General features: G+C 33.7%; 1 protein-coding gene across 1 annotated transcript in view; it reads right to left on the bottom strand.

Annotated features, from left to right (window-relative positions):
* Positions 1 to 25390, bottom strand: part of shot (dystonin-like protein short stop) — a 429136-nt gene that overhangs the window by 189297 nt on the left and 214449 nt on the right. Inside the window, 3 exon segments of the mRNA XM_089095886.1 lie at positions 12376 to 12588; positions 19250 to 19333; positions 23012 to 23356. Coding sequence (XP_088952012.1) covers positions 12376 to 12588; positions 19250 to 19333; positions 23012 to 23356 — 642 coding nt within the window.

The raw sequence follows: 25390 nt of genomic DNA, 5'->3' as shown, positions 1-25390 counted from the left end.
AGTTATGTTGGAAAAAAGTGAGGATCTCGGCGTCCAGGAATGGACTGCGTGTTGTTATTAGATGTAATGTATTTTTTGATAATAAACCCATTGAACTTAAACTTGGAAAAAAAAATAGTAAATACAATAACTCCAACTTGTGTCTCTTGGTGTATGACGGACGTGTTCGCTGAGTCTACTCTCGCAGTTATTGCGCCCCCATGTACTGTTAGTCACATCTGTGTACGGTAACTACCCAATGTTAAGTACCCGCAGCGGCAATTTTATTCATTGCAACTAATAATTCACTCAAATCTAGAAGAGAAGAGCCATTTTGTAGCGGCGAGATTGCATTTAAATGATTCATTCCACTTCCAAATATAGCAAAACTAGTCCAACGTGTTTTAACGCTAAAGCACTTCTCCTCATATGGCGAGGACAAGGGTGTTACGAATTAAGAGTGGACATACCTCCAGCTGATATCTATTCAACGATTGTTTATCTGTTTTGTTACAGATTCAATTAGATTTGCGTTCCGCCTCTTCACTAAAGGGTCTGCAGGGCGAGTTTTAGTCGCGAACGTAAAACAAATATGATTTCCATCAGTATATTCGGCCAGAGGCGGTTTTAGGGGGCGGGGAGAGACAGAGGAGGTACTTGTCCCGGGCGCAGAATTTGTGGGGCACAAAGTTTTGAGAGCATAGAACGCGAAAAAATAGAAGCAAGCTATTGGGACAAGATAATTAATGATTCTGCAGAAGCTAAAGAAGGAAACGTCCAATTTATATAATTGGAAAAATTTGCTAAAATTTGGCTTGAAAATTTGGGGGAAACAGGGGAGAGAATACTAGTCAAAATTTTGCCTTGGATACAAAAAAGGCCAGAACCGCAACTGTATTTGGCAATAGGTAAGAACCATATAGGCCTACATATTATTCCCTTTTTTTGCCATGGTGTTCCATATAATGCGTCAATTCCATAATATTTGTTACTAATATGTTTCGTAATATTCCATTAGTATAATAGTACATCAGTTATAATACTGAATACATAAAATTCTTTAAACCTTCTAGTCGGCTAAGTCGCAGGAGAAATCCTGGCTTTAATAAGAAACTATTAATTATCAAATAAACGTGGATAACAAATTAGGGACCTTTTTTTTTAAGTTTATCTGTTACAAATTTAATTAGCCATATATTCCGCCTCTTTACTGAAGAATTCACAGAAGGACTTTTTATCGCAAGAATATTTAGTCTCAAACGTAAAACAAGCATGAATTCCAGCAGTATAATCAGCGAAAGATCACAGCTCAGAGGCAACAATTCACAATACTATTGGGAGGGGGAACAAATACATTTTGGCACTTGTTAAGAATCCAGTAAACACACGGAAAAGACCGCAACGAAATGTCAGGGATGCTATATGAAAAACAGGTTTTTGCGGCATAGCGAGTTATTACTCACTCCGTGACAAAGATTTAAACTTTAGTTTTTTGGGGGTTGAAGGGGCAAAAAAGGTACATAGGTTAGGTTAGGTTCCGTATTTAATACATGCTATGCTTTACCCCCGACCCCACCCCCCAAATTTGCAAAAATACATCCCAAAATTTTTTATAGATTATTATATTTTAATACTCTTTGGTATTATTAAATAATACTTAATAAAAATTCACTTATCGCGTGTTTACTGGATTCTAAACAAGTAACTATATTTTTGTAAATCCGGGGGGGGGGGGTTGATTTTACGTTTCTTCAAATGAAAATACCACGAAAATGGTGTTTTTCAAAGAAAATACACAACAAATATTTTTCAAAACCTGGGGGCACGAAAAATCAGAAAGGGAAAGGAAATCCCCCCCCCCCCAATTGGAACCAGTGTATGTATACTGAAAAAATGATATCTTTAATGCTAAAATGAAACAGCAGACATGTACCTTCTGCAGGTACTGGGAACGAGATATAAAAAAAATATATAAGATATAAAGATATAAAATATATTAAGATATAAAAAAAAAACAAAAAAAGTTGTTCCTTTGATTAAGATATTGAAGAAACTTACTGTACTGAAGCAACTTAATGTTATGAATTTGAAGTAGCAAGTTAATAAGGCAGCAAGTATAGATGCGATTAAATCATTCTTCTTTCAGGAAGGAGGGGGGGGGGGCTGAACCTCAATTTGAGCAGAATCGAATTAAAAAATAACTAAGGTTAGAAATTAAATAATTAAGAATAACACTTTAAAGTTCTTCGAGCGAGGGAGGGAGTCTAAACCATCTCTAGCAGACGGCTCTACAGACCAAACCACCACTCCCACCCCCAACGATGTGAAGATTAAACAAAATTAGTGAACTTGTTAAAGACGCAGTGGCCAGTTATAGGCTTTACTTCGTCTTGTACATATTTTCGGTTGAAACCGAAACCTTTGGTGCAGAATAACATCAATTTCTCTGTTTGCCCGAATTTAAACGAGACTAGCCTTTTTTTTATTCTATTTTTTCCTTTAAACTCCACAAATTATTAGAAGAAAGAACAAGGCGTCAACCAATCATTAATCAATGATTAACCAATAATTAATTAATGAGGAATCAGTGGCAAAAATAAAAATATGTCCTTTTTGTTTATACTTGGCGGATAAAATAAAATGAAACATCTCCAAAAAAACATTCAGTAAAATATGCTTAATATTTCTTATTCGTAATTCCTGCTCCTCCCTTTCGCATAATAGGCTCTTAAACTTCCCCCAAAGAAACTTTTGAACTTAGGTGCTATGAAGTTTGGTGCTAGACTGTATTTTACACACATTAGTTATGGGGGTATGTTCAAGGATTTCATGTATGGGGCGCGAGGCAATGTATATGGGGGACGAGGGTCATGGGCCTACACCCTTCAAAATCCTAAATTTTCTTGAACTCCTGGGCACTTCTTTTTTGAATTGTCATTTTTTTTAACGCCCCTCCCCCAAAAGCAGATCATCCGAACGTGTCTGGCCAATTATGTCTGCTGTGTACATAAATTTGATAACAGGGACACGTATACTCGTTATATATGTGTTTCATTACAGATTCCTCGCGATTAGAAGAATAATAAAAACGTCCAAGATAATTGTCGTCCATATTTAGAATAGCGATTTACACTTGAAAGTGCTGCAATTTCACGGGACAGGTTTACGCTCTAGGAAGAAACAAGCTAATCACTAAGATATTTAAGTAACATAGCAAATGAAAACAAAAAACCAATATCAAGTACGTTCAAGATCGCCATTTATGTTCATCACCTCCTGAATCATCTACTTACTACCTTTTTACCTTTAAGTTTACTTTAATTTATGCATAGAATACTTAATTGATGACTTGAATTTATTTTATCAGGGGGTGTGGCCCGACAAAATAACAAGAAACAAAGCTAACGCCCATAGGTAAGACATTAAAATATACAACAGATCTTAGTCCGCTGACTTAAAATATGACCAACAATTAGCCCCTTGTGTGGTTTACAAACAATTCCACGATACTATATAAGTCGTAGTGGCAGAGTATAGCAAAAGGCCACACAGTTGCAATGTGTTGGTATGTCCCCAAGCTCATCAAACTGCCAAAATATGGCAGTTTAATGCCTATGATCTTAGGCATGACGAGCTGTCTGTACAAATCCGCAATACCATATATGTCGCAGTGGCATAGAGTATGGCATACGGCCGCATGTTTGCAATATCTTGGTTATGTCTCCAAGCTCATCAAACTACCAAAACATGACAATTTAATGCCATGGTCTTAGGTATGGCAACCTGTCTGTACAATTCTGCAATACCATATATTTTGTAGCGGCATAGTATATGGTAAAGTGCCAAATGGTTGCAATGTGTAGTGTAATCATGCAAAAATTCAACCATCTGATACAGCACTGCCACTGACCTCTTATTAATGATAGCCTGGCCTATCCTTGTCTATTTTTCTTATAGACATCATGTGGATTTTCAGCTGTTTCCTTGGTCTTGGACAACCATGTAAGGGTGCGTCCCCATTCTCAGATATTTGTCTTAGCCCATGGTTTTATGCATGATGAGCTGTCTGTACAATTCCGCAATACCATATATGTCGTAGTGGCATAGAGTATGGCAAAGGGCCACATATTTGCAATGTCTTGGTTATGCCCGCAAGCTCATCAAACTGCCAAAACATGGCAATTCAATGCCATGGTCTTTGGTATGGCAACCTGTCTGTACAATTCCGCAATACCATATATTTCGTAGTGGCATAGTATATGGTAAAATGCCAAATGGTTGCAATGTGTAGTGTAATCATGGAAAAATTTAACCATCTGACATCTGACCTCTTATTAATGATAACCTGGCCTATCCTTGTCTATTTTTCTTATAGACATTATGTGGATTTTCAGCTGTTTCCTTGGTCATGGACAACCATGTAAGGGTGCGTCCCCCTTCTCATTAAATTGTCACGAAATAACACTTTAATGTCCATCTTCCTTGTAGAATCCTACAATAATCTACACGTCGTGATGGCATAGTATGTGGCAAAGGGCAACACAGTTGCAATGTCTCATGTAATCATAAAATAATTCAGCCATCTGGTACAATGATGATGCTTTAACTAGCCTCTTAATAACGAAGGCATGATTGCCGTCATCCATTTTATTTACAGATATTATGTTGGTTTTTGGCTATTTTCTTCGTCCTGGAAAATCATATAAGGGTACGTCCCCACTCTCACTGAACTGCCAATATAAAATAGCAATTTCATGCCTTCGGTATGAGACCTGACAAACCTTTCTTTATACAATCCCACAGTACTATGCATTTGATAGTTTTGAATTTTAAAGCACTTCATTACTCTTACCCCTGCAGTCTCATAGAGAAATTACCGAACAATTATAAAATGTTTGGACTTCTTTACCAGTGAGCATTAGGGCGGCTGAACATCTTTTGGATTTTAAGAGAAAGGTAAAAGAGTATTTATTAAAAAATGGTTAATAAATGTGTGAATTTAATTTATTATTATTAATATTATTTATTTATTTTTTAATGAGGAAGGGGTGGTTTAGGTGGTTGGGGTGGCAGGGAGTAGCGGGTGGATGGGAGTGGTAGGAAACAATGGGTGGATGAGGTGGTAGGGTGAATGGAGATGGTAGGGAGGAACGGGTGGATGGGAGGTCCTGGAGTAGGGAGGCTGGGAGGTAGAACTTAATTTGGATTTGATAATATGAAGGAGTTTGGTTTGCTTTTTTCCCCATTTTTTATCTTATTTAGTTGTTGTTTGTTCGTGTGTTTTTTAAATGACTAGCTGTTTTACAACATACCAGAAAAAACTTAAGTTTTTTCATTAGTGCAGTAGTTGTAAATTGTGAAGTGTTATATTAATAAAGTAAAAAACTAAAATGTTTGATTTTACTAACCTAACCTCACAAGAAAAGCAAAAACAATTTTTTAAGAAGATTCGTACAATTTAAATGAAAACTACAGTCATTCAGGGGGTGTTTGAATCTGGCGGTTGAAAAATGGAGACAGCTAATTTAGCCAAAAATAATCCAGTTTCCTGTAAAAATCATGCCTCCCATGGGCTTTCTCGCCACGAGAATTGTAGCCTCTCCTCAAATTGGTTTCCTGTCTTGTTCTCAATAAAGCTCACATACAGAAATACAGACATACACAAATGTATAAAATACATCTTATCAGTGGCAGAGGCATTCCTTGAGTAATCATGAGTACAACCCGAGTAATCTATCAGATCTATAGTAATCTACCGATAATATACGGTAAAAAACGAATCTACAGGTACGGTAAATCTACAGATGAATAATCACATTCACAACCTTCCCAAGGTACTTTTCACAAGGTCCCTTACATGGAATTAAATAAATCTGCAGATATTTATGAAAGTGAAGATTTGGATTGAGTTTGATTAATGTGACAACGCCCCAGCAAAAGTGAACATTGTATTATTAGCATAATAATGATTATGTTTACTAGTCTGGAAGTACAAATAAGTTATTACAAAATAATGGAAATATTGAATTAAACGTTAACTTCCAAAAGTAAACGAGAGAGATATATGAACTTGTAAGTTGAAATCTATCAGTAATAATTTGTTTGAAGAAATAAAAACTAAAATATTACGGTATGATTTGAAATATGCGAATTAATTAGTTCAGAAATTTCCAAAAATGACCTTAGCAAAAAAAAAAGAAAAAAAAAAAAAAAAAAAAAATAAACTCCCCCACTAATGAGAAGTTCGACTCCGAATCCAACCCCACCTATATTAAACTCTGTTCATAATGGAACTTTACTAATACTGAGATTTCGCTAACACAAATTTGACCCAATCCGAATGTTTTAAAGAATTTTTTAGTTAATCATAAAAACTCTTAAAAATCTGACTGGCGCAATCGGGCTTTAGCAATTTTTTCACCGGCTATAGACTGATACGATCCCAGCAAATTTGGTTGACTGGCATTCCCTATCGTGATATGGCAACCAATGACTAGTTTCGTCAACCCCATAACGTACATTTTTTATAACGTACACTTTTATTTAATGGCGATAGCTAGTACTGTATATTTATTGGCTTAATTTGAGCCATTCACAATGTTTCAGTATTTGAGCTTCCTTAAACTTTATGCGAAAAATGAAAACCCCCTAACAACAAAACTTATTCTTCAAAGGGAAAAATAAATATAATGATTTTTCCCTAATAGGATAGACTCGTCCTCAAGTATCCCAATATTATTTATACTCAAAAAGGAAAAAAAAGGAAATACAATTCTAAAAGTTTTGACCAGGTTGGTACAATATGGTCAAAATCTTGCCGTTTAAAGTTCTATACAAAACCCAGCTTACTCTTGCTCACTTTTGTGTTGGGAGAACTCTTGTGTCAATTTTCGGCGGTTTCATTGACTAAGATACCCGTTTCAAAAAAATATTAGCCTTTGTAGAACTAACATTTTATCGAACGTTGGAAGTTTCGTATCAGTACACAGGAAGTTGTTGGACCTAACTTGCTCTTTGTTGCTTGGTATAAGTAGCACTATTTTTTTTACTTTTCTTGACAATTTCATGGTATGTGCCTAAAAATAAGGGTACTAAAATAAAAACATTTTTTCATGTATACATCTTCGGTATGTTCATACCTGAAAACGGCAGTTTTTAAAAAAAAAAAATTTTTAAGTTTTCACGGCATTATTACATTAACGACAGCTTTGTCACCCTAAACCGTGAAAATAAATAAGCGAAACTTATTCGTAAAGTTTGACAACACTTTTAGTCTATAAAAATTCAAAATTACAAAATAATTATAAAAAATTAAAAAAGTAAAAAATTACAAAATATTGTACAAAATACTGTACAAATATTGGAATTCATAGGAATTGTGAAAATTGAAGGAAAATAAGCGAATTTTATATAGGGTTTGCTGTTTATGAAAATGCTGAAGTGAATGAGGTTTGCGCTAAATAGAGGTTTTGCAAACCTCTGGCTATTGTTTTTTGTCCATGTAAAATTTATCGGATCTCTTCATGATTTTCGGCATTTCTACTTAAAAAACTGCATAAAAGAATGCTTTTTTTGGTGCCATACGACGTTTTAGAATCATCAAGATCATCAAGATTAATTTACCAAGAGCCCCTAGATATGATCAAGAGCTATACAATTACCTCTTTTCAAAAACCTCTTTTCAAAAACCTCTTTTCAAAAACCGTATTTTATGGACCATCAGGGGGTTGCCAATTCAGAAAAATGTAGTTTCAAAAAATTAGGAGGTTTCAGGGCAATTTTGTTGCTTACCAATATCCTTCAATGAAATTATTAAAAAATTATTGAAAGGAAAGCTACACCCTTTGAAGCCGTTTGGTACCATGTGGTTTTAGCTTTTTTTGCGACTTTTTCCCTCGTGTTTCTTTTTTTTATATCTAGCACCCGCTGCTACCAATGCTGCAAATGAAGCTTTTTTTTTGCATTAGAAATTGAATTCCAGATTTGTCTCATTTTTTTTAAAACTTATATGGTGGTGTTAAAGGCCATATCCATGGAAGTTATTGGGTTTGACCCCCCCCCCTCCAACACCCTCACAAAAACGTCAACAAGGACGCATATAACAAGTGTTTCATGCGTTTTAAAAGTTTTTTTTGTAGCCCCCACCCCCATTGAACAAAAATCCTGAACAAGCTCTTGGTTGTGTTCCTACTTAACCAATTTAAACAACCAAATAATTATCAAATAACCAAATAAAAGACCAAAACAACCAAATAAACAATAAAAAAATAAAAAATTCCTTGTTCTGTGTTCTTTGTAGTTCTCTATCACCACTGAATAAACAGTTGGACCTGACTAACTCTTTGTAACTTTGGTATAAGCAGTATCCTTGTTAATTTTCATGACAATTTCATGGCAAATAGTCAACTTCTTTAAAACTAATGTTTCCCAAAACGTTTGAAGTTCCGTAACAGCATACCAAAAACAGTTGAACCTAACTTTCATCCTAAGAATGGAGAAACCAAATGAGCGGTTGGGAATTACAGGAGAAATAAGATTTATGTCTTTTGAAAAGAAGCTAATTATAAAAATTAGCCAGAGAACTAAGTTTAAATTGTCCAACATTAACTCTTCATTAGACACTTCAAGAAACCTACAAAAAAGGAAATGTAACCACGAAATGGCAATCAATTTGAACATAAAACTGTTTAATTACCTAAACTAATGATTTCATTACCAAATAAGCAAAAAAGACAAGCAACTTAAGGTTGACCAGGCAAAATCTGTCAGACTTTTACTCAAACTAAAGCTAAAAGTTGAACCCAAACTGAACCGAGGCTTTATTTTATTAGTATTTAAATTATTAATTAAATTAGTATTTAAATTATTTAAATTATTAATATTCGTTCATTAATATTCATGTTTCATTTTATTTATATTAGTCATTAAACATAAAAAAAAATCAAAAAAAAATCAATATTAAGTATTTTAATATATTTTTCATATTTGAAACAAAGCTTTTTTAAAGTACCAAAAATACATTTACAAAAAAAAACCTTTCACAGCAGGGTAATAAAATCATAAAATTGATTTTATATCTTTTTTTTTAACATGCCACATTGATTTGGTTCAAAGAACCTTGTTTTTCGACTATTTGTGCATCGGAGAAAAAGTAAAATAGGCATTTTAAGCAAAACTGTAAATTTTTAAATAAATAACTGTGACCAGTGGAAAAATTCGGATTTTGAATTCCGTGTAAAAAAAAACAAAAAAAAACTACATTCAAAGTAAAAACAAACTATACCATACTACCAATGTTTCTTAATCTAAACGAAGTCTTTGTAATACTGAATTCACTCTCGACTTAGCAATTAACAGAATCAATTGATTATACTAATTCAATTAACTGAATTAACAATTATCTGCCTATTAAAATAGTTAATATTAATACATTTTTTTATTTCAATTTATTTAATTTTTAATGTTTAATATTAATTAATAAAATAAAAGACAAATTATAATAGCACGAAAACTGTTGTTACTAATGTTGCCTAATCCAAACAAAGTCTTTATAATACAACATTCACTCTCAACTGAACAATTTAGCAAATGAACAAAAAACAAAAACCAGTTCTATAGCTCTGGCAATAAATTTGAACATGAAGTCTAATTACTGAAACTGATACTTTCATGACCAAATATGCTAAAAGATGCAGAAAAAGTTGAAGAACAACAAAATGCTATTTCAGCGGCGTATTAAAACTAGAATAGCAGATCTCGAATTACTTCTAGTGTCTTCTCGTATATACTTAAACTTCCTCTTTTTTTTGCATTAAAAAAAAAACTTCTATTTTTATCCAATATTTAATGGATCTTCTAAACTAAACGCCTAAAAAATTTCCTTTTTCCTGAAAATATACCCCTGTTTCCCTCAAAAAAGGAAATATATCCCTGTTTTCCTGAAAATTGAAGTTTCAAGAACGGAATATTCCCGTTCATCCGAACGGCCATCCTTGAATGGTTCTTATTCTTCAAGGACTACTAACCAGTCAGGCAAAAATACGCAGAGGAGTCCTCATGGCCTTGTGGTCTTCATATTTTTTTATATAATTCGATAAGTAAATGGTATATAATATATACAATATATGATGATATAATATATGTGTATACACACACACACACACATATATATATATATATATATATATATATATATATATATATATATATATATATATATATATATATATATATATATATATATATATATATATATATATATATATATATATATATATATATATATATATATATATATATATATATATATATATATATATATATATATATATATATATATATATATATATATATATATATATATATATATATATATATATATATATATATATATATATATATATATATATATATATATATATATATATATATATATATATATATACATATTTATATATATATATATATATATATATATATATATATATATATATATATATATATATATATATATATATATATATATATATACATATTTATATATATATATATATATATATATATATATATATATATATATATATATATATATATATATATATATATATATATATATATATATATATATATATATATATATATATATATATATATATATAGTTATTTAATCAGTTTTTGAAGTAAGAAATGAGATGGTAAAAAGAGTTTACAAAGCGCAGAATTAAAGCTAAAAAAAAGTTCTATTTCGATATTTTTATTTTTGTAAAATAACTGATGGAATACGATTCCTCTCTCCCGCACCTTTCTCTCTCATTTCCATCAAGGATAAATAAACGTTCGAATAGGGATGTCAATAGAATAATTCTCTCGGGAATTGTCGTCACTTCCATCAAAAAATCTTTTGAAACGGCGAACGACGCCCCATCTACATGGAAGGAGTAGCTGATTTCCAATTTATTTACAAATGTAAGTAGATGACTCTCAGTGGCGTTTCCTTCTTTCTCAGGAATGTACTAGTTTATTACGGGCGTGTTCCAAAACTCAAATGTCAATAATGATGATTAATTTTTCGCTGTTATTTTCGTCCAAGACATCGGAAAATATAAAATTACAAGCAATTCCTATTACTATAAGTGCAGAAGAGACCACAATGCCTTTGATAACAACTTTAGATGCTATATTTGTGTTTGCCTTGTATTTTAAACTGAAGGTAATAAACAAATGATCAATTATTTTAAACGTTAATTGAGATCTGAAACATACTCAAGTCACAAATTCAATGTTAAATTTACCCTAAGCTTATAAGTGAAAAGAAGATATGATTCACAACTAATGAAATATTGTAATATAATGTAATCAGCTAAACCATTTTTAAGCTAAACGCCAACAGACGAAAACAACTTTTCTCCAAGGGTCTTTACTTACTACCAGATTCCAGCTACCAGAAAGCTAACCAGATTCCACTGCAATGCCGTCATATGAATTAATACACATTAAAATCTCCCCCCCCCACACATTGTAAATGAGTGTACAATAGCTGTAATAAAAGCATCAAACTTTCGGTTGGACATTGGAAGGGAAAGTTTTTATTTAAGATTTTTAAAATTAAATATAATACGTGAACCAAATAAGCAGTATTGAATGGAATGCAGGTGGGATTAATTACAAAAATGAGATGTGTAACAGGGTCGCCAATTCATGAAAATGTCAAGGAGGAGCAAGTATTTTTCGACAATATTTTTTACTGAAGATAATAAAATCGTATTCTTCAAAATATTTTGGGAGGCAACTTTTTTGCCTCCCCATTATGAGTTGGGCAACTTATCATTTGTTACATAAACAATTCAATTTCTAATTCATTCAATGCACAGTTGTTCGTGTCCTAGACTCGAAAATTAAAAAAATATAAGCCAATAGTGTTAAATAAATGCAGCACATTCTTGTTAGGGAGCTTTTTTTGCCACGGAAATCATTTTTCCCTCATTGTCCCTGAATATCGATTTATAAAAATTTTGTTGAATTAAATAAATTTTGTTTAATTTCAAGCCATTAACAAAAAATGGGATGCATAAATCCTTTTTTCAAGTCAATAAAAAAAAAAGGATGAAAAAAGGAGCGCTAATTCGTGAAAATGTAGAGGGGACAAGGTTTTTTTTTTTTTTTTTTTTTTTTTTTTTTTTTTTTTTTTTTTTTTTTTTTTAATGAAGATAAAAAAAAATGTATGCTCCAAAATATAGGGAGGGGGCAGTTTTGTCCCATAAATGTTGTAAAAAGGGTGTTTTTCGAAATGTAGGGGGCAATTCCCCCCCCCCCACCCCAATGGCACCCCTGGTGCATAGGTAAAATCAAAAGAATCGAACACAATTCAAAATAGAATAAATATATAAATTAACTCACCGTTGGGCTAGTTTCTCCATATTCATCGTCTAGCCTTTTCATCAATTTGTCCAAAAGCCCTTTATATCTGCCATTAATTTCGTCAAGATCTTGGCTCACAGATTCAGCACACGAGTCAATTTTTTGTTTCTTCTGCGGACTAAGTACACCATCTAGCGATGGCTGAATTTCCTCCAAACTTTGTTTATAATGAGATAGACGAATGTCAAAAATCTGTTGAAAGCGGCAACGCAGCAGAAGGGAAGAAATAGTGATGTTAGAAGCGGGTTAGTAAGTGAGAATAGTCTAGTTTGTAGCAACAATAAAAGATAAGCTAGTTGAAAAAGCATCAGATATTTAGTGGCGTAGGCAGAAACGGGCACCTGGGCTTGGTACTGTTCAGTATCCTGTGATCCATTTTGATCGAAACGAATTTTCAAATTTTACAAAATAAAGCAAAAAAAAAACAATAGTTAAATGAAAAGGACAAAATTCTGAAGACAAACTTTGGATTTCAGTGCAAGGAGCCCTTCTCCCCCCCCCCTTCTGCTTACATACCTAGTCTGTTACATCTTCCACGTAAAAAAAACAATTAGGTTTAATAATTGGAGGGTAGAACATTGAAAAAAAAAACCTAGTGAAAAAAGTGCAAATTTAATTGTCCAAAACAGCTGTCCCTTGGTTAAAAAGTTACCTTAAAATCTTTTATTACCGGATAAAAATTGTCGATACTATCTACTATTGGTCAACTATATTATGAAATATCCGTTGCAAATAATTCATCTTTCTTTTCATTTACAGATGATGCATTTACAGCGAGGAGACCCAGAGTGATTAATATCATATAATGATCGAATAAGAAGAAAAAACTAAAAAAAAAAACAAATTAATGATTAAAAGTGCGAATAAAATTTATCACACATTAAATCTTCCTTTGTTCCCTCTGTAACACAATGGATTGATGCTCTGATTGGCCGTATGGGTTGAGGGGTTCGAAACCCGCAGCCTCAAAGTTGGGGAACAGGGTTTGGGCGACTCAATTAATTTGTGAAAATTTCTCTGGTCTTTCTTATTAATGTTAGACGAATTATTTGAATTAAAAGGTGTTTTTCAACGCTTTAGCTTGGGTATTTTTAGGCAGCCGGAGATCCATCATAATTCGGAGAAGTCAGAGCAAAAAAAAAAATCGAAAAAAGACAATGTAAAAGACAAAAAGGGTCAATTTTTACATCATAGCGCAGTTGTAGAGCCCAGGATATATTTTATATGTAATATAAAGGACACCCTAGACGGTGAATCATTTTGATCAAAACTTTCCGTCAATCAATTGATTAAAGCATGATTGACCGTCTAGGAAATGATTAAGTAATTCAAACTTTCAATTAATCACCATCAACGCTTGACTGAAGTGTCAAACAGGTTCCTAGACGGTCAACCATGCTTTAATCAATTGATTGACGGAAGCTTTCGATCAGAATGATTGACCGTCTAGGGTTTCCTTAAGCCATTTCGTTTGGATATGATGAATCATTCTACCAATATACCAACCGTAATCTTGTCTTGTTTTTAAGTAACCTATGATGAATTCTTTGAATTCAAATACATTTTTCGTTGGCTCAGGTAAAGTATTTAAACACAGCTGGAAAACCGTCATGACGCTAGAAATTGCGACCGAAAATAAAAAACGCTCAAAACTATTTTTACATGACAGCACGTTTGTCGTTTAGATTTTATTGCTGATCCATGATGGATACTTTGAATTTCAACACGTTTTCAAAGTTTAAGTATTTCAACAAAGATGGAGAGCCGTCATAACGCATGACCTTGCAACAACAACAAAAAACGCTTTAAATCGCGAAAACATCCATTTTTAAACGGCAACACGACTTTTTGAACGCAAGATCTGTTGCAAGCGTTTAACACATTATTTATTTTAGGAAAACGACAGCTAATTCAGCCAATAAAATCGTTTCTTCATGCAACTTCTTTTTGATTTTCTTACTGATTCATAATGATTTCTTTGAATTTCAATGCTTTTTTTCAAAATTCAAGCATTTCAACAAAAACGGAGAACCGTCATAACGCATGAACTTCCAACAAAAAACGTTTTGAAACGCAAACATCTATTTTTACACGACAACACGCCTTTTTGGACGCAACATTTGCTGTATGCGTTTACGCAATTCATTTTTGGAAACGACAGATGATTCAACCAATAAAATCGTTTCTTCATGCAACTTTTTTTTTTATTTTCTTACTGATTCATGATGATTTCTCTGAATTCCAATGCTTTTTTGAAAATTCAAGTATTTCAACAAAAACGGAGAACCATCATAACGCAAGAACTTCCAACAAAAAACGCTTTGAAACGCAAACACATCTATTTTTACAGGACAACACGCCTTTTTGGACGCAACATTTGTTGTATGCGTTTAATACGCCAGTTGATTCAACCAATAAAAATGTTTTTTCATGCAATTTCGTTTTGATTTTCTTACTGATCCATGATGGATTCTTTGAATTCCAATGCGTATCTGGCGAAAATTACATTATCTGGCGAAAATTAGAATTTTCACCTGAATTTCAACAGAAACCAAATTCAATGGCATTTGACCATGTAAAGGAGCTCCAAGTTGTTTCAACGCAAATAGAGCCCGCCAAATAAAATCAAATTTATTCCTCTAAACGAGTTTTTGGTTAAAAACAAAATTAATTAAACAAAAATGAATGCCTGTATTCATGCGTGATATAATATGTATTATAGCAAATATACAAACAGAGAATTCTAGAACACCAAAAAATTCTACTGCGAAATTAATGATAAGAAAGAAAAGCAACGAAAGGACAAGCATTGATTATAAAGCAAATAAGCAACACTTAAAAGCAAACAATAAGCATACAATAAACAATAAACGCAAACAATAAACGCAAACAATAAAGCAAACAAAAGCAAACAATAAACAATAAAGCAAACAATAAACGCAAACAATAAAGCAAACAAAAGCAAACAATAAAGCAAACAACAAACAAATAAGCAAACAATAACACAAAAAGCAACAAAATCAAAAAGCAATTGACCAAAAAGCATGATGGTCTATCAACGAATCCAAAATTTTGAAACGTAAAGCATTTATTCATCCACTCATTCGGCTTAAGACAAAAGATAGAAAATAAAAAGGCAATCAATAAGAAAAACGGTGCCAAAAAACACTTGTGCAAAGGCAATCTGATCAATCAACATCAACGCTCTCAAAGCAACCTTGCTTGATGCTTTCTCAAGCAAATCTAAAAATACGGCACTCGTTCATCCACTCTTTCGAATAAGAAAAGGAGAGAAAGAAATAGAAAGGCCCTAGATAGAAAGATATAGAAAGTACCAAAAGGCACATGCAGACCTAATAAAGAAAATTCAAATTAAAAATCCAGTACAAGAAAAAGAGCAATTTGACATCGATTAAATTTTACTATAATCTTTACTACAAGCTCCGTTTTAATCTTGAAATAAGTATCACTTCTTCTACTTGTTATGGATAATTATTTTCCTATTCATTTCCTTAGATCTACAGTCAGTAATTCAGCCACTCAGGAGCCAAATGGGTCCCAAATTGGTCCCTAGGTATAGATTACTTTTTTTTGCTTTTTTTGCTAACTGATTATTTTCAACTAATAATTTTAGTATACTTATATGTTTTAACTTAACTAATATATTAGTAAAAAGACTAATAATTTTCAATGCAAATTTGACAGAGCCCATAAAAAGATGAACTTAAAACACATTCGTTGAACTCACCTCATCGGTAAACACTCAGAAACAGAGAGCAATTCTTAACTAGATTATCGGTCGTTAAAACAAAACCAACTATATGTATATTCCTTTTCCAATTTCAACAGACATTTTATCAACTTGACAATTCCCATGCCATGACAATAAACTTATAATATGATTAAAAATAGGCAATGCAAATTCAAGAACTTAATTAATTAAAGTCAGTTCAATCAATAGTTTCTGACCGTCTGAACAGCTCCATCTTTGAGTTCGTCAACCAATAAGAAAGTCATGCTTACTCCCACCATTTACCCGTGCCATTTAAACATTTTTGCCTCTCAATTACTCGGACTATATGTCTTGTCTCTTCTAACAATTAGCCTTGTCTTGATGCCTATTGCAAAATACTTGATTTTCAATTCAAAATCAACGGAAATGAATTGAATTGATTGATTTCAATTGAAAATCAACTATTTTGCAGTAGGCATCAAGACAAGGCTAATTGTAGAAGAGACAAGATGATAGTCCGAGTAATTGAGAGGCAAAAATGTTTAAATGGCACGGGTAAAATGGCGGGAGTAAGTACGACTTTCGGGAAAACTTATTTATTTATTTTTTTTATTGTCTTGTACCAAATGTTTTATCAATTCAATAAATACCATGACTAGACAATAACAAGACAATTAATGTCGCATGGACATTTTGGCATGGCAAGTTAATTTAATCAACAAGTAAACATTCAGATGTTTTTTGGCATCTGAGTGGCTCAGTTCTTGAGTATATCAACCTATTCGTCTTTTGGAATATTTCAGGAACAGAAAAAAACTTAAGTTAAGTCACTATCTGCAGCGGACAGTATTAAAGGATGGATCCTTCATGAAATTTTTACAAAATTGATGAAATATTATGGTTCTGAAGTTGAGATGGGTATTTTGTTTGTGAAAAGATGGGGGGGGGGGGAGGAGGGGTTGGCAGTTCAACTTTTTTTTTTACCAGTTTAAGAGGTTGAAAAGAGTAAAAGGAAGGAAAAGAGGTAAATAGGTTAAACGGATTCCGTATATATTACAGGTTTAGGGGGGAGGGGCAAATAAACTAAATTGCTTAATAACTTAGTAGCTAATCTTATTGACATAACAGGAAGCTATACCATCCAAAGTCAAAATTTTTGACATAAATATTTCAATTTTTTAGCTGGATGAAGCGTTTCATGAGTATGCAAAGAGAGACAAGGGAGTCTCCCTGAGATTCATTATCCCCCCCCTTCCGACTAAATATTGAAAGAGTAGCTCAAAAAGACCTTTTTTGGTATCCCGACCCCTTCCTTGCAAGAATCATGTGACACTCTTCCTTCCAATTAAACACTTTCTGACCCCCCCCCCCCCGCCACAGAAACGAACCTGTATGTGTACATCCACAACATCTAAATCTGAAAGTAGTATTGAAACTTGTCGGTTGAGGTCAAAGGAGGTTACAGGACTTTTTACAAGACTCTTGAATACATGAGAGTTATATTTAGAACTTTTCAATGTTCTTGTAATTAAACTTTAAGAAATAAAAATTGCAGGAGGTACCAAGTAGTTAAAACAAAAAAAAATCGAAAGTATTAACTCACAATTTGTGCAAAACCTCCGAGACCGAAAACCAATTCGGTAAACTTAAAATTCAGCTAATTCTGTGTGCAGTGGATTTTATACTCCAAAACTAATGGCTTAGATGGCACTCCAGTATTTCTTCAAATTATGGTTAAAGTCGTTCACGGGAGAACGTCTCCGGTGAACGTCCCTCCTATTTTCAGCGAGCTAAAATTGTTATGGTGATAAATGATATTACTCTGAATTCCCATTCCATATCTGAATATCTCAATTAGATTTTAAGAGCTCCCACATAAATAATATCATCATGAATTAAAATCACATCGTAAAATGTGATTTATTCTAAATCACATCGTAAAATATTTTTCTGAGTTTGTTACTATACAGAAAAAACAGGAGTGTTTGTAGTTAATGCATAAACACAGAAATACTCCTAACTTCCAAACCGATTTTTTCAAAGCCCTGTCCAGTTGATTGTTAACCATTTCCTCTCTAGTTTATCTCGATCAAATATCCATAAGCACCATCTTTTTTATGTAATTTATAAACTGATAATTTAGCAAAAGGTTGGGCACCTTCTGTGTCTCCTGTTCAAAATTCAGTCTAGAATATTTATTGGTCCCTTTACTTTTTGGGCGGCCCCTAGATTCTTATTCTTAGTGAGTTTGTATACCCAGCAGGTTTCAGATATCCCAAGATCACCCCCCCCCCCCCATTACGTCAACAAGTCATATTGCCTAAAAGTTTAAGTATCTTTTATATCTAGTATAGTACACTGACTCTAATTTAAAGCCAAGTCTAAATTTAAAGCCTTAACGGTTCCTGAAATATTGCAGATACGCCTTTTTGACAACATCCATGCATTTAGCTTCTTATGATTTAGTTCAACTAAATACCTTCTTAGTTCATCATCCCCACAACATTCCCTAAAAGGTACCATAACATACTACTGACTCTGCTTAAGTCCACTAAAAAGTATCACTCCTTTGGTGCCTTCACAAGAATCGCAAAAACATTCCTGATCACAGTTTTTTTTAAGCCCTCGTAGGGTTTATGTCTCTAAGCGAAGTTCGAATTATATGTTGTATTTCTTATTGGGCAAGACACTTTGCTCCAGCTTGGTTTTCAGCGGGTAGTGGTGAGCTACCCACTGGTTTTCAGCGGGTAGAGAGTGGCACATTGTCATTTCCCTTTTTAGTGAGTGCGCTTATTTTTCTACTTGTTTTTTTTTCTGCATTCCCAGTATTAGAGCCTCATGGGGGAAGGGGGGTATATGATGATATGTGCTAGTATTTTTATATGCTATCTATATAACAAATGCCCAAATGCCAATTCTCTATTTATTTCATGAATACTGTGATAATTACTCAAAAACTTCTTTTATTTATACATTACATTCTGATTTTTGGATGGCCTAACTTTAAAACTGTAAAACTACAACTCTGCAAATCATATACTCGTACTTTTGACAGCAGGAAGGGCATGGTCATACACGGACTATAACGGACTGTACAGACTGTAAAATGCAACGTCTTACCTTAGCCTCTCTCAGAAGACGACCTCCGGCAGCATTCATATCTTCAATGTGCTGTTTTCTCTCAATGGCACCATTAAAAAGCTCCTAAAATGGATTAATAAAAAAAAAGTGCAGAATACCTGTATAAAGGGGGTGGGTGGGTGTATGTGTAAGAAAATCTAATAGAACCCGAAACATTAGGAGGTTTAGGATAATTAAAGCAAATCCCACCCCAAATATGACTTAAATCCACCCTGGCCTGTGAAAAAAATCGTAAAAATAGTTAATCATTTTATCTGATAAAAAAACTTGAGGTTCAAACGCATGGTAAAACGTGATATGATACTGAAGCAGGGTCAGCGACGTGAAGCATGATATAACGGATAAATGCCACTGTTTAAATGATATATCTGAGGACAAATGAAGATCTCCGGCCCAAGAAGCGTTAGAGCATTGCGCCCAACCAGGAGTTAGCCCGAGAAGCATGCAGGACAATCCTATAAAGTTTTCAACATTTTATAGTTTGTTTAAAAAAAAAAAAAAAAAAACTCTCAGATTCCATAGGCATGAATCGATTTTTTGTTTTATATATCTTGCGGCCCATATCTCAGACACTAAGTGGAATTCGAAAAACGTTCCAAGCAGAAGAGTTAAAAACATTTTCAAAACGTTTTAAAGGCTTATGAATGATCCCGACAAAGACATCGGGTCTCTTCATTTATTTCGCATTAAGAAAATAAAACATAACAAGAACTTATTCGAACTTATTAAAGGAAAATATAAGAGGAGAAATTAAACACAAGATTTTTAAAGCTTTTATTGATCGCTTCAAAACAAACCTCAAAGTCAGAAAATACACTTTTTTTTTCTTTTTTCTTTTTATCTCGTGCCACCTGGCCTATCAGGAGCACCCATAATTAACGTTTTAAAGGCTTATGAATGATCCCGACAAAGACATCGGGTCTCTTCATTTATTTCGCATTAAGAAAATAAAACATAACAAGAACTTATTCGAACTTATTAAAGGAAAATATAAGAGGAGAAATTAAACACAAGATTTTTAAAGCTTTTATTGATCGCTTCAAAACAAACCTCAAAGTCAGAAAATACACTTTTTTTTTCTTTTTTCTTTTTATCTCGTGCCACCTGGCCTATCAGGAGCACCCATAATCCCATTAGTCCAAGAATACAAAGAAAAATACAGTAGGAAAAAGAATAACATATACTGAAAAAGGTGGCGTAATGTTATTATTCTAAAATTGCCCAAAATTTATTATTTGTTTGAAAAACAACCTCAGGGTCTTTAAACACAAATAGATTCGTTTTTTTCTCCTTCCTCAAATATTTCCTGGTAGGGTCAACCTCAGGGTCTTTAAACACAGGGTCTCAAGGGTCAAACAACCTCAGGGTCTTTAAACACAAATAGATTCGTTTTTTTCTCCTTCCTCAAATATTTCCTGGTAACAGGTACAATTATACAATTGAATGTAGTTATTTCTAAAATTGTTTAAAATCTGGTCCTAAAACCAATCTCAGAGTCTTAAAACATGAAAAGTTTATTATTATTTTTTTAATACACATTTCTGGTACGAGACTTATTAGGAGCGCCCAGTACGCCACTAGTCAAGAAATATAAAGGGACAAACATCAGGGAAAAGGAAAAATTGAAAATTGAAAACACAATTATTTTCAATAAACAACCTTGGAGTCAGAAGACATGAATCGACATCACGTTGTTTTTAAATGAGCATTATCGTTATCGTCATCATCACTTTACAAATTATTCCATTCCATCTTCTGCATTGTAAAATTTTAAACTCTCCGGTTTACCATTCAACTGTAAAGTTTCTCTCAAATTCTCATCCTGGAGTCTACCAACATCATTTTAGTAACCTTCTTGAGTCGTGTTTGCCTAATCATATTTCTCAGAGTAATGTATTACCAGTTTCTACAGTTGATGTTGGTCAATCTATTAAGGACATGAAATCTGTATCTGTTGAACAAGAATGACTTGTGTTTTATCATATTAAATCAGTGTTCACTAATTTGACTGATCATCTTAAAATACTGCTCCAAATTGGTTTTTTTACCTCTATGGGTCTTAACAGCTATATCCAGATCATAGTCACCTTGGTTTTGAAGCATGGGAAAACGTCGCCGGAGTGTAGTTCTTATCGACCAATGACTGTTTCGTGCACTCTTAGCAAAATTTTTGAATATGTTCTTCTCCCTTTCATTTCAGAAAATGTTAATTTTGGTGAAAACCAATTTGGCTTTCAAAAAAGGCTGGGATGTCAGCACGCCCATTCTGTTCTAGTTTCCCTCCTGTTGCAATCTGTTAATGATAAATCTCCTCTTCATATCTGTGCTCTTGATCTTTCAAAAGATTTTGATAGTATAGTCCACTCACATGCACTCTATTCCCTTTTTTCCAACAATATTAACCTTTCTATCGTTGTTTTGTTACGGTACTGGTATTCGAACTCTTTTATTCGGGTAAAATGTAATGGAGTAGTTTCTGATTCAAAGGTGTTTCTTCGGCGTGGGGTCCGTCAAGGTGGTGTGCTTTCTCCAACTATTTTTAAGTTATGTATTGCTCCCATCCTTTCATATTTGCCTTCGACTTTCATTTCTGATGGAATTGATGTCTCGCATCTTGCTTATGCGGACGAAGTTCTCCTTGTCAGTCGTTCTAGGGCTGGGCTCTCACATTCTGTCAGCTGGATCTCAGACCAGTTCAGACGGATTGGGCTTATGTTGAACGTTGATAAGTGCGAATATACTTAATTTAATTCGAGTGCGAGTCTCCCTCTTAACTGTGGTTTTTTCTCTATTCTCAGTGTCTCTTCTTTTCGGTGCCTTGGTCTTCACATTACTAATAATCTCAAAAAACCTCGGGCTCTGAAAGTTTCTTATATAAAACAAATATAATTCAGATAGGATAATCAAAAATTTTCGCAAATAGAGGGAGGTACAATAGCAAAGCGCTTGGGAAATCATATTCTTCATTTTTCGATCATTCTATTCTTTTTTAATCTGGTTTTCTTCCAATTCTGAAGCCTAAAGATCTGAATTCTATCCGGACATATTATTTTAAATTTTCTCAGTACCTTTTGTACCTCCCTCCGTGGTTCCGTAACAGGCATATAAAATCGCGATGCGACCTCCTTGATTTACGGGAAAAAGTGACTGTGCTTGCAGGAAAGCTGTCGCTGTCTGCAGGTCTTACTGCGCACGATAACTTACGCCGTTTTATATAAATAATTGTTAATTGTGCGAGTTTGCTTTTTTGTTGTTTTTTTTTTGTTTTTTGTTGTTTTTTTTTGTTCTTGATGTACTCCGCTTCTTTTTTATAGCGGGTAATAAATAAATTATTATTATTATTATAGCTTTCCAGAAGGTAGTCACCCTTCCAAAATTTCAGCTTTAAGTTCACCCTAGATACTACCAGATGGTGATCTTTGCTAGCTTCGGGAGAATAAAGTAAATCGTCAACTGGAAAGTTCTCCATTGTATAGGTTATATCACTAAATACTGCCTTTAATTCCTGTCTTTAATGGCTCGATCTTACGCAGACTTAGAAATATTGCCAAAAGATTCAACAGATAAATTTTGATGAAATAGCCCCCAGAATGAGTCAGGTTCCATTAGGTGCACAGCACCGCACAAAGTTGTTTTTCAAGTTCTTATCCAGGGTCGTTCCCCCTTCAGACACAGAGAACAGGCTGAGTGCCTGCAGCTTTTTATTAAAAAGTTTGATTAAAAATGATCTGCTAAACTTACCCCAGCATAGCCATTAACAACTTGCTGTTCAATACCATTCAACCATTCCCTATTGTTTTGAGCCTGCACGTTGTACTTATCTAAAAGTTCACCAGCCACCTCAACACTCTGAAGGCGCTCAGCAACTTGTGAACAGACGTTTGCCCAGCGTACTGTAACTTGACTCACGTCTGCTTCTAAACGATCAACATCCGGATGACGTTTGAGAGTGGCTCTTGCAGATTGTAGGCCGACTCTAGACTTTTCCACAAGTCTACGGGTGGTTTGCATGTCATCATTCAGTTGATCAATAACTGGCTGTTGAACTTGGATAGAAGATTGAACGTCAGCCAGGTCCTCGTGAACCTACAAACCAGATATTAAATTTAAAAATACATTATTAACTCCAGTATTTTAACACGGGATCAGAGTGTAAAATAACACGAGAAAAGGAAAACATAGGGAAAAAATAAATATCAAAGCGAAAAAATCCTCAAGATGGTGCAACAGTATTGCGTCAATCTAAAAAATAGTTGCACTATCGTCAATCTCAAAAATAGTTACATAGTTCAATCCCTTTTAACGACTATTTTGAAGACAGATTTTTAAGATGTACTATCACACTGCTATAAAATAGAAAAAGAAAGTGTAAAAAAGAAAAAAACAAAGAGACGAGCTTTCCACGCCTGCATTCCATACTTTTGAAATTCGTCTCTTCTGGTTCTTTTCTGTAAATTTCTGTCAGATTCGTAAAAACGTATCAACCATACATAAAATTTGATGCGCCTTCCAAGTTTTTTTTCCGTACCCCCCCCCCCCCAAAAAAAAATCCTGGATACACCTTTGACTACAGGTGAGCAAAAACACCTTCTTCAAAACTTAAATAAACTTCTTAAAATTTATATCAAAACGATTCTATTAGATCGATCCATAGACTGTAATGCTCGAGAAGATTTCCCATATTTGATTGCTCCTTTGAAATGGGAATCAAAACGGTACAAACCTGTAAAAGGGCTGGGAACCAATGATCCATGCCATTGTTTCTCAAGCTTTTTAGCGTCATAGCCCCAAAATATAGTAAAAACAGTCAAGTAGAGTCAAATCCAGACCCTACTCTCCTCCTCCCTCTCAATCTATTTACAGCCTCCCTCTTTACACCCACCCAAGAAGCACACTATAGACTATTATAAAAAAAAGTTGATTTTTAACTATCTACATTCTTATTCTTTTTCGTCTCTACAGTTTTGCCTTTTTTCTTTGGACATCCACCACATGGCTAATATGGGAGTAAAGTTCATTTGTGACGCAAATGTATGTAATATTTAGATCGAGGATGCAATTCTAGGCATATATTTGCACCGTAGGGGGGTGGGGGTATATATTCGGTGAATATATAGGTTCTAAGAAATTCATGAATTTCTTAGAAAAACTGGAAAAACAAGGAAATAAGTGAAGATAAAGGCCCCCCCCTGAGTAAAACATGTTAACTAGGATTATTCTGCATATTCCGAAGTAAGAATTGTTTTCTTAATATGTTTCCTTAATCCAGCTGGACTCCTAGGCTTAAAATACTGGTCGGCCGGTTGGCTAATTTAAAGATTTGTATATATATACACTGTCAAATTAGCCATCTGGTGGTATCCCTTTTTCTTTTACTTTTCATTTTTGCACTTATGCTTTGCTTACAATTACTTCAAATATACAGCTTTATCCAGTCGTTTGACTGGTTTGCTGGCGTGCTGACTACAAGCCTAAGGAATATTGCCAATTGAAGTTAAATTACAGCTTTATTTTTTTTTGGAAAAGTGGGGGGTTTAATATTGCCCCCCTTGCGTGTAAGTCTTCGTTTTATGTTTTTCTAAGCTAGATTTTCTCCTGAGCAGCTATTATAGCAAAATTAATCAACAATGGCGGTAACCCAATCATCGTTTGAAAAAGCAATTAAGGACTTGAAGGAACGCCTGATTTCAATTTGTAATGATCAATCTTCGATCAAAGCACACAAGGCTGGAGTGTCTTCAAAGCTCGATACAGTTATGTCCGACATACAGTCACTCAGGCAAAGCTTAGCAGATAAAGATGCTAAAATAGTTGAAATACGATCTTCTATTGAAAGCCATCTAGCTGAGCGTGTGAAACTCGAAAAAAAGGTTGCTTGATCTAGAAGTTGAAGATCGTCAGCTGAATTTAATTATTCACGGCCTGCCAAAAGAGAAATCAGCCCAATCTCTTACCGAAAATATTGAGACTTTATTCAAAGAGAAGTTAGAGATTGAAAAAGATATTCCTCTTAAAAAGTGTACCGCATAAAGAGTGTTAGCCCCATTACAGTTAGAAACAACAAACAAGCTGGAGTATCGCCTGTTCTTATTTCTTGTGCGAATAGTTTGGACTTACAAA

The sequence above is a fragment of the Artemia sp. Qi Xiang Cuo genome, chromosome 10 (genome assembly GCF_049724085.1).
Source record: "Artemia sp. Qi Xiang Cuo chromosome 10, ASM4972408v1, whole genome shotgun sequence".
NCBI classification, from domain to species: domain Eukaryota; kingdom Metazoa; phylum Arthropoda; class Branchiopoda; order Anostraca; family Artemiidae; genus Artemia; species Artemia sp. Qi Xiang Cuo.
The sequence above is the reverse complement of the archived record's forward strand: the minus strand, read 5'-3'. Positions and strand labels throughout refer to the sequence as shown.